This window comes from Entelurus aequoreus, linkage group LG23 (genome assembly GCF_033978785.1).
Source record: "Entelurus aequoreus isolate RoL-2023_Sb linkage group LG23, RoL_Eaeq_v1.1, whole genome shotgun sequence".
NCBI lineage: Eukaryota > Metazoa > Chordata > Actinopteri > Syngnathiformes > Syngnathidae > Entelurus > Entelurus aequoreus.
The window spans coordinates 43583136-43594437 of record NC_084753.1 but is presented as its reverse complement, the minus strand read 5'-3'; the positions used below and the strand labels follow the sequence as shown (position 1 = coordinate 43594437).

The 11302-nt window shown below is 37.8% G+C and overlaps 1 protein-coding gene across 1 annotated transcript in view; it reads left to right on the top strand.

Annotated features, from left to right (window-relative positions):
• Positions 1-316: 316 nt before the first annotated feature.
• LOC133640897 (neuronal PAS domain-containing protein 3) overlaps positions 317-11302 on the top strand; it is a 149524-nt gene continuing 138538 nt past the window's right edge. The window contains exons 1-6 of the mRNA XM_062034581.1: positions 317-340; positions 3197-3277; positions 3341-3355; positions 3417-3431; positions 3655-3705; positions 5369-5627. Coding sequence (XP_061890565.1) covers positions 317-340; positions 3197-3277; positions 3341-3355; positions 3417-3431; positions 3655-3705; positions 5369-5627 — 445 coding nt within the window. The remainder of the gene's footprint in view (positions 341-3196; positions 3278-3340; positions 3356-3416; positions 3432-3654; positions 3706-5368; positions 5628-11302) is intronic.

The following is an 11302-nucleotide window of genomic DNA, read 5'->3' as shown; positions in this document are numbered from 1 at the left end:
TATGTACACGGTCTGAATTCAACCATTTTCATCACTAAGGGGTCCAAGAAAATCCCAAAAGAACCCAAGTGGTCCCAATGATAAATGGGGTTGCCTAAATGGTTCCGAATACACCTGGCGGCCCTGGTACAACCCCGGACTCTTCGGATACATTCATGACTTTTAAGTGGTAAGTCCATTTCGGCGTTCTCTTGGACCTTTGAGGAAAAGTTTTGTGTTTTCTTCCGGTAATAAACCGGCAGCTCACTCGCTCCAATTTCCCCCTGAGATGAATTATGGCCAAATATTATTTTCGGTTTTATCCGATGTAAACGCGATGGAACTTTCTCTGAAACAAACGGTGAGAACCTCAAACAAGTGGAATGTTTTTCTTCAAAAAGAGACAACGTTGCGTTCAGGGACTGAGTGACAGTGTCGGTACATTAGAGACCTGCAAACACTTTCATCATCAAATCGTCTTCTCGTGTGAAAACAGGAACTAATTAAGCACTCAGGACTCGTTAGCGAGAGCGTGTGAAACTTGTCGCGACACCAGTTTGTTGTCTTCAGGATCCTGGTCAGATCTTAAAGTCTCTATTTTCTGTTGGCCCCTATCCGACCCCTTCAAAGTACTCGCTGTAAGTAGACACTTGCAGAAAGGAGCTCGGACTTTTAGGGACTGAGGACTATTCTTTGTGATGCCAAAAAGTCTCTGGCTTCAGACTCTGCCTAATAGGGCCCGATTTATTTCGGACACTTTTTGGGACACCTTCATGTGCAGATGGGACTTTCCTTGACCCCATCCAAGGTTTAAAGGGGTGCAATTTGGACGTGGTGTGTGCTTAGAAACCGGATTAGGGTTAGGGTAGAGTGGTTCCTGTTTCTAGTCTGGTTGAACAGATGGGAACATTTGAGTACACACAGCTGGAAATGTGGCGGATGCTAACATTAGCTTTGCCGGTAAATATTCCACAGTCGTTTTCTTGCTGTCCTCAGTCTCCTCTTGGGTAAATGACTGAACATTAAATTTTGGAGACAGGAAAAGGGGAACCATGTCATTCAGGTTCCTGGTCAAAGTTTATTTAGTAGAGTTTTATATTTTATATTGGCCCTTGCTAATGGAAAGACTTCCTCGGATGGTTGGGACATTTAGAGAATGAGGTTTGGACTTTTAAGACCACTTTTCCACCAGCGAGATGCATATTGGTCCTGTGATAGTGTTTCTTAACCTGGCTCCTCTGTGCTCAGCCAAGCATTCATAGGTGATGAACTGTGATCCCTGTCTGGCCAAACAAAACCTTGGTCCCCTGAAGGTCCTAGGTTCTTTCAAAAGGGCCTTCACCCCCCATAAAGGCATCATGCTCTGCTAAGTAAGACTGAAACTTAAAGGAACTAATCCCTAAATGTCTCCGTGGCCCCAGGAGGTCCAACATGTGCCCAAATAGAAAATGGGCAGGACCATTTTTGGCCCATTTCGGACCTTCTGGGAAAACTCCATGTGCAAATGGGGCTTTCCCTGACACCTCAAATATTTAAATGGTTTCGACCAGGTAAATACTTATAAACCGGGGTTAGGGTTAGAGCAGGGTGGGTCCTGCAAGGTAAAGAGTTTCTTCACCTGGCTCCTCTGTGCTCAGCCAAGCATTCATAGGTGACGAACTGTGATCCCTGTCTGGCCAAACAAAAAATGGCCCCCTAAAGGGACTGGGTTCCTTCAAAAGGGCCATCACCCTCATAAAGGTATCATGCTCCGCCAAGTAGGACTGAACCTTAAAGGCTTTGGGTTTCCCCAAAATTAACTAATCCCTAAATGTGTCCGTGGCCCCAGAAGGTCCAACATGTGCCTAAATAGAAAGTGGGCAGGGCCATTGCTTTCCAACCCATTTCGGACCTTCTGGGACACCTCATTGTGCTAATGGGACTTCCCTGACCCCTCAAAGGTTTAAATGGGTGACATTTGGACCTGGTAGATACTTATAAACCGGGGTTAGGGTTAGAGCAGAGTGGGTCCTGCAAGGTAAAGCGCTCGTTTTAAGTAAGGGGAACTCTTTCTCTGTGGTTTGGGACACTTAAAGAAGGGGGTTCAGACTTCCAATATAACTATTTTCCACCAGCGAGGTGCAGATGTGATAGTGTTTCTTCACCTGGCTCCTCTGTACTCAGCCAAGCATTCATAGGTGATGAACCGTGATCCCTGTCTGGCCAAACAAGACCTTGGTCCCCTAAAGGGACTGGGTTCCTTCAAAAGGGCCTTCACCCCCATAAAGGTATCATGCTCCGCCAAGTAGGACTGAACCTTAAAGGCCTTGGGTTGCCCCAAAATGAACTAATCTCTAAATGTTTCCGTGGCCCCAGAAGGTCCAACATGTGCCCAAATAGAAAGTTGGCAGGGCCATTCTTTTTTACCCATTTTGGACCTTCTGGGACAACTCCCTGTGAAAATGGGACTTTCCCTGACCCCTCAAAGGTTTAAATGGGTGCGATTTGGACCTGGTAGATACTTATAAACCGGGGTTAGGGTTATAGCAGAGTGGGTCCTGCAAGGGAAAGTGTTCCTTGTAAGTAAGGGTAACTCTCTCTCTGTGGTTTGGGACACTTAAAGAAGGGGGTTCAGACTTTTAATAGAACTTTTTTCCACCAGCGAGGTGCAGATGTGATAGTGTTTCTTCACCTGGCTCCTCTGTACTCAGCCAAGCATTCATAGGTGATGCACTGTGATCTATGTCTGGCCAAACAAAACCTTGGTCCCCTAAAGGGACTGGGTTCCTTCAAAAGGGCCTTCACCCCCATAAAGTTATCATGCGCCGCCAAGTAGGGCTGAACCTTAAAGGCCTTGGGTTGCCCCAAAATGAACTAATCTCTAAATGTTTCCGTGGCCCCAGAAGGTCCAACATGTGCCCAAATTGTAAGTGGGCACGGCCATTCTTTTTGACCCATTTTGGACCTTCTGGGACACCTCCCTGTGCTAATGGGACTTTCCCTGACCCCTTAAAGGTTTAAATGGGTGCGATTTGGACCTGGTAGATACTTATAAACCGGGGTTACGGTTAGAGAAGAGTGGGTCCTGCAAGGGAAAGTGTTCCTTGTAAGTAAGGGGAACTCTCTCTCAGTGGTTTGGGACACTTAAAGAAGGGGGTTCAGACTTTTCATAGAACTTTTTTCCACCAGCAAGGTGCAGATGTGATAGTGTTTCTTCACCTGGCTCCTCTGTACTCAGCCAGGTCCCTATCTGGCCAAACAAAACCTGGGCCCCCTAAAGGGACCGGGTTCCTTCAAAAGGGCCATCACCCCCATAAAGGTATCATGCTTCGCCAAGTAGGACTGAACCCTACAACAGACTCATCCCACTGTGCCCTTACAGGACACGGGCGGGGAGGTAATTCGGCCCCTTCCGGACCTTTTAGGACTCCCTCCATGTTTTCATGGACCCCCTCCAGGGTTTAAATGTAAAGGTAGGAACCTAGTTAGGGTTAGGGCTGGTCAAATCGTCGGTCTCCTGCTGGATAGAAACTTTGAATACAGGAAACAGGAATGGTTTTAATCCTACTTGGGTGTCCGGTGGGTGGGGCTTCCAAGGAAGGCGGGGCTTAGCTGGCCTCAGCGTGAGTGTGGGGTGTAAATCTACCCGGCGACAGTGTGCCCCGTCACATGACGGATGCTCCCTTGGACCTCCAGTTGACCTGCAAGTTAAACGGCGACACCCTCCAGACCTTCCCAGCATGCTTTGTGCCTACACACACACCCACACACACATTAAAAGACACACACATTAAAACACACATATTTCCTCTGACAAGCTCTTTAAAAAACCATCGACCCGCCTCACTGAACTTTACGACGCGCACAGGCACGCGCAGACGAGCTCTTTAAAACGCCATCAAGTCACCCGGTCGGACTTTACGACGTGGTTTCATCTCATGTTTTTAACGCACACACACACACACACACACACTGATCACGACAAGTGTTGCGCTACCAACTCAGCCGCAACCTGATAAATATGTCTGCTCGAGTCAAGGTCAAACACACCTACTCCTGCATGTCCAAACACCCGCACACACACCCGCACACACACCCGTACACACACACTCGTACACACACACACACACTGGCCGTTACTCAACATGACGCGTCTCAAGTTGATGCGACGACAAAAAAAAACACGACAATAAATCAACTTTAGCAAGGAGCGTCTGAAAGTGAAACCTCGTTACCGTAATGTCGGCACTAAAGTCTCACCCGCTTTCTCCGAAAAATGGGAAAGGGCAACCAGTACGCAAAGTTCCAGAACCTTGTTGTATCCCGCGTTCATGGCGAGACACGGTTTAATTAACGTTGCTAACGTTAACCCTAACCCCTAACCCATTTTGTTATGTGACTATCTTGCTAGCATATTACCTTGAGCTAAATGTACAGGTATACACATCAGAGCCCAGTATTTTGTTAATTGATACATGTTAACTGTTAGCATTGTAGCTAATTTTGCATCCGTTCACCTCCGAGTCAAACATTCTGATATTTTGCATATAATGTTAGCATGCTAACATTACCTTATTTTGCAGCGATACACTTGACAGTTATATATTGTGTTACTTTTGTAACATTCCATCTCGCTAACATGCCAACTTTGACAGGCTAACGGTTAGCATTGTAACTTTCTAGCTAATTTTGCACGTATTCAACTCAAAGTAAAAAAAAAAGATACATGATTTTAGCATGTTAACATGCTGTTTCATTAAATGTTTATTTTATTAATTGACTCTATTTTGCTACAATGCTAACGTAATCAGGCTAATTGTTTGAATTTTAACATTTTAGCTACTTTTGCAGGTATTTACCTCAAAGTAAAATATTCTGATACTTCATTTATACTGTTTGCATGCTAACATGCTAACGTTAATGTTTTATACAGAGATACAGTCATATGTTTTGTTATGTGACTATCTTGCTAACTTGCTAACATATTACCTTGAGCTAAATGTACAGGTATACACATCAGAGCCAAGTATTTTGTTAGTTGATACATGTTAACTGTTAGCATTGTAGCTAATTTTGCATCCGTTCACCTCCGAGTCAAACTTTCTGATACTTTACATATAATGCTAGCACGCTAACATTACCTTATTTTGCAGAGATACACTTGACAGTCATATATTGTGTTACTTTTGTAACATTCCATCTCGCTAACATGCCAACTTTAACAGGCTAACGGTTAGCATTGTAACTTTGTAGCTAATTTAGCACGTATTCACCTCAAAGTAAAAACATGTTGATACTTCACACGCGATGTTAGCATGTCAACATGTTGGCTTGCTAGCTTCTCTTTAAGCTAGTTTTCTTAGCGTTCCAGTTTAGCATCCAGACCAAGTGGTCGGTGTAACACCTTCCATGTCCCCGGCGCAGGCTGCAGGCGCTGAGGAAGGAGAAGTCGCGGGACGCGGCGAGGTCGCGGCGGGGGAAGGAGAACTTTGAGTTCTACGAGCTGGCCAAGATGCTGCCGCTGCCGGGCGCCATCACCAGTCAGCTGGACAAGGCGTCCATCATCCGCCTCACCATCAGCTACCTGAAGATGAGGGACTTCGCCAACCAGGGGGACCCGCCCTGGAACCTGCGCATGGAGGGCCCGCCCCCCAACACCTCCGTCAAAGGTGAGGCCACTTGGGTGTGTGTGTGTGTGTGTGTGTGTGTGTGTGTGTGTGTGTGTGTGTGTTCCTGGGGTTTGCCAGCGAGTTGTTGGGGGCGCGGCTTTGCGAGCGCTATATCCCGCCCTCTTCCTGGTTTGACCAGGTAAGCTCGGCCCGCTAAAACACGCCCACAACGAAAACAAAAACTCGACTTGAGTTGCAGTTTTTACAAAAATGTCATTTCTAGTCGTGACTAATGTTTTTGTTTCATTGTGTTGACTCCTCCCACTTTTATAGCCTTTTTTAATTGTCATTTATTACTTGTGTTGACTCCTCCCACTTTTATAGCCTTTTTAAATTGTAATTTATTACTTGTGTTGACTCCTCCCACTTTTATAGCCTTTTTTAATTGTCATTTATTACTTGTGTTGACTCCTCCCACTTTTATAGCCTTTTTTAATTGTCATTTATTACTTGTGTTGACTCCTCCCACTTTTGTAGCCTTTTTTAATTGTAATTTATTACTTGTGTTGACTCCTCCCACTTTTCTAGCCTTTTTTAATTGTAATTTATTACTTGTGTTGACTCCTCCCACTTTTCTAGCCTTTTTTTAATTGTCATTTATTATTTGTGTTGACTCCTCCCACTTTTGTAGCCTTTTTTAATTGTAATTTATTACTTGTGTTGACTCCTCCCACTTTTGTAGCCATTTTTAATTGTAATTTATTACTTGTGTTGACTCCTCCCACTTTTGTAGCCTTTTTTTAATTGTCATTTATTACTTGTGTTGACTCCTCCCACTTTTGTAGCCTTTTTTACATTTTTATTTATTACTTGTGTTGACTCCTCCCACTTTTGTAGCCTTTTTTTAATTGTAATTTATTACTTGTGTTGACTCCTCCCACTTTTATAGCCTTTTTTTAATTGTCATTTATTACTTGTGTTGACTCCTCCCACTTTTGTAGCCTTTTTTTAATTGTCATTTATTACTTGTGTTGACTCCTCCCACTATTCTAGCCTTTTTTAACTGTAATTTATTACTTGTGTTGACTCCTCCCACTTTTATAGCCTTTTTTAATTGTCATTTATTACTTGTGTTGACTCCTCCTACTTTTGTAGCCTTTTGTAAATTGTCATTTATTACTTGTGTTGACTCCTCCCACTTTTCTAGCCTTTTTTAATTGTCATTTATTACTTGTGTTGACTCCTCCCACTTTTGTAGCCTTTTTTAAATTGTCATTTATTACTTGTGTTGACTCCTCCCACTTTTCTAGCCTTTTTTAATTGTAATTTATTACTTGTGTTGACTCCTCCCACTTTTGTAGCCTTTTTTAAATTGTCATTTATTACTTGTGTTGACTCCTCCCACTTTTCTAGCCTTTTTTAATTGTAATTTATTACTTGTGTTGACTCCTCCCACTTTTCTAGCCTTTTTTTAACTGTCATTTATTACTTGTGTTGACTCCTCCCACTTTTGTAGCCTTTTTTTAATTGTCATTTATTACTTGTGTTGACTCCTCCCACTATTCTAGCCTTTTTTAACTGTAATTTATTACTTGTGTTGACTCCTCCCACTTTTATAGCCTTTTTTAATTGTCATTTATTACTTGTGTTGACTCCTCCCACTTTTGTAGCCTTTTTTAAATTGTCATTTATTACTTGTGTTGACTCCTCCCACTTTTCTAGCCTTTTTTAATTGTAATTTATTACTTGTGTTGACTCCTCCCACTTTTCTAGCCTTTTTTTAATTGTCATTTATTATTTGTGTTGACTCCTCCCACTTTTGTAGCCTTTTTTAATTGTAATTTATTACTTGTGTTGACTCCTGCCACTTTTGTAGCCATTTTTAATTGTAATTTATTACTTGTGTTGACTCCTCCCACTTTTGTAGCCTTTTTTTAATTGTCATTTATTACTTGTGTTGACTCCTCCCACTTTTGTAGCCTTTTTTTAATTGTCATTTATTACTTGTGTTGACTCCTCCCACTTTTGTAGCCTTTTTTTAATTGTAATTTATTACTTGTGTTGACTCCTCCCACTTTTATAGCCTTTTTTTAATTGTCATTTATTACTTGTGTTGACTCCTCCCACTTTTGTAGCCTTTTTTTAATTGTCATTTATTACTTGTGTTGACTCCTCCCACTTTTGTAGCCTTTTTTTAATTGTCATTTATTACTTGTGTTGACTCCTCCCACTATTCTAGCCTTTTTTAACTGTAATTTATTACTTGTGTTGACTCCTCCCACTTTTCCAACCTTTTTTTAATTGTAATTTATTACTTGTGTTGACTCCTCCCACTTTTCCAACCTTTTTTTAATTGTAATTTATTACTTGTGTTGACTCCTCCCACTTTTCTAACCTTTTTTAATTGTAATTTATCACTTGTGTTGACTCCTCCCACTTTTGTAGCCTTTTTTTAATTGTCATTTATTACTTGTGTTGACTCCTCCCACTTTTATAGCCTTTTTTCAATTGTCATTTATTACTTGTGTTGACTCCTCCCACTATTCTAGCCTTTTTTAACTGTAATTTATTACTTGTGTTGACTCCTCCCACTTTTCCAACCTTTTTTTAATTGTAATTTATTACTTGTGTTGACTCCTCCCACTTTTCCAACCTTTTTTTAATTGTAATTTATTACTTGTGTTGACTCCTCCCACTTTTGTAGCCTTTTTTTAATTGTAATTTATTACTTGTGTTGACTCCTCCCACTTTTATAGCCTTTTTTTAATTGTCATTTATTACTTGTGTTGACTCCTCCCACTTTTGTAGCCTTTTTTTAATTGTCATTTATTACTTGTGTTGACTCCTCCCACTTTTGTAGCCTTTTTTAAATTGTAATTTATTACTTGTGTTGACTCCTCCCACTATTCTAGCCTTTTTTAACTGTAATTTATTACTTGTGTTGACTCCTCCCACTTTTCCAACCTTTTTTTAATTGTAATTTATTACTTGTGTTGACTCCTCCCACTTTTCTAGCCTTTTTTAATTGTCATTTATTACTTGTGTTGACTCCTCCCACTTTTGTAGCCTTTTTTAATTGTAATTTATTACTTGTGTTGACTCCTCCCACTTTTCTAGCCTTTTTTAATTGTCATTTATTACTTGTGTTGACTCCTCCCACTTTTATAGCCTTTTTTAAATTGTCATTTATTACTTGTGTTGACTCCTCCCACTTTTCTAGCCTTTTTTAAATTGTAATTTATTACTTGTGTTGACTCCTCCCACTTTTCAACCTTTTTTTAATTGTAATTTATTACTTGTGTTGACTCCTCCCACTTTTCCAACCTTTTTTTAATTGTAATTTATTACTTGTGTTGACTCCTCCCACTTTTGTAGCCTTTTTTAATTGTAATTTATTACTTGTGTTGACTCCTCCCACTTTTGTAGCCTTTTTTAATTGTAATGTATTACTTGTGTTGACTCCTCCCACTTTTCTAACCTTTTTTTAATTGTAATTTATTACTTGTGTTGACTCCTCCCACTTTTCCAACCTTTTTTAATTGTAATTTATTACTTGTGTTGACTCCTCCCACTTTTGTAACCTTTTTTAAATTGTAATTTATTACTTGTGTTGACTCCTCCCACTTTTCTAACCTTTTTTTAATTGTAATTTATTACTTGTATTGACTCCTCCCACTTTTCCCACCTTTTTTAATTGTAATTTATTACTTGTGTTGACTCCTCCCACTTTTCTAACCTTTTTTTAATTGTAATTTATTACTTGTGTTGACTCCTCCCACTTTTCTAACCTTTTTTTAATTGTAATTTATTACTTGTGTTGACTCCTCCCACTTTTCCAACCTTTTTAAATTGTAATTTATTACTTGTGTTGACTCCTCCCACTTTTCTAACCTTTTTTAAATTGTAATTTATTACTTGTGTTGACTCCTCCCACTTTTCCAACCTTTTTTTAATTGTAATTTATTACTTGTGTTGACTCCTCCCACTTTTCCCACCTTTTTTAATTGTAATTTATTACTTGTGTTGACTCCTCCCACTTTTCCCACCTTTTTTTAACTGTAATTTATTACTTGTGTTGACTCCTCCCACTTTTCCAACCTTTTTTTAATTGTAATTTATTACTTGTGTTGACTCCTGCCACTTTTCTAGCCTTTTTTAATTGCAATTTATTACTTGTGTTGACTCCTCCCACAAAAAACTGAATCTTAGTTACAAAAAAATAACAAATAAGTGCGAAGATCGACTAACATGTTTTTTTTTTTAAATAATTGTTAAAAATGATGACTCTTTTACCTGAAAAATGTATTTAAAACGGATAAAGTATGAATCTAATTTACAAAAATATATATACGGTATATATATTTGATCCTTTTTTTTAATCTTATTTAAAAAACAAAACAAAAGCTCTAAACACGTAGCGAGTAAACCCGGAGAAGGCCTGAAAAATGTCTTTTTAAAAAGGGATTCTTAACATTTTTATTTAAAAATAGAAATAAAAAGTAAGAAACATGAATTTTTATAAACAAAAAAAAAAGCTAAACGTAGTCTAAAATGTCTTTTTTAAAAATGGAATATTCAAAATGATGACTCTTATTCAAAAGGATAAATAAAAAATAATAAAAAATGAATCTTAGTTACAAAAAAATAACAAACACGTAGCAAATAAGTGCGGAGATCGACTAACATTTTTTTTTTTTTTTTACTAATTCTTAAAAATTATGACTCTTGTACCTGAAAAATCAATTTAAAACAGATAAAAAAGTATGACTCTAATTTACAAAAAAAATAAAATAATGATTTGATCCTTTATCTTATTTACAAAACAAAACAAAATCTCTAAACACGTAGCGAGTAAACCCGGAAAAAATGTCTTTTTAAAAAGGGATTCTTAACATTTGTTAATGTTCTTTAAAAATAGAAATAAAAAGTAAAAAAAACATGAATTTTTATAAACAAAAGAAAATGCTAAAGGTAGTCTAAAATGACTTTTTTAAAAATGGAATATTCAAAATGATGACTTATTCAAAAAGATAAATAAAAAATTAATCTTAGTGAGAAAAAAACAACAAACATGTAGCAAATAATAAAGTTATTTATTAATAAATTAATATAAATTAATAAAGTATTTCTGATTCTGTTTCTGAAATAAGTGCGGGGATCGACTAACATTTTTTTTTAATTTTTATAATTCTTAAAAATTATGAATTTTGTACCAGAAAAAATCAATTTAAAACAGATAAAAAAGTATGACTCTAATTTACAAAAAAAATAAAATAATGATTTGATCCTTTATGTTATTTACAAAACAAAACAAAATCTCTAAACACGTAGCGAGTAAACCCTGAAAAATGTCTTTCTAAAAAGGGATTCTTAACATTTGTTAATGTTCTTTAAATATAGAAGTAAAAAGTAAGAAACATGAATTTTTATAAACAAAAAAAAATGCTAAACGTAGTCTAAAATGTCTTTTTAAAAATGGAATATTCAAAATGATGACTGTTATTCAAAAAGGTAAATAAAAAATGAATCTTAGTGAGAAAAAAACAACAACAAACACGTAGCAAATAATAAAGTTATTTATTAATAAATTAATATTAATATAAATTAATAAAGTATTTCTGATTCTGTTTCTGAAATAAGTGCGGAGATGGTCTAACATTTGTATTTATTTTTATAATTCTTAAAAATTATGAATTTTGTACCAGAAAAAATCAATTTAAAACAGATAAAAAAGT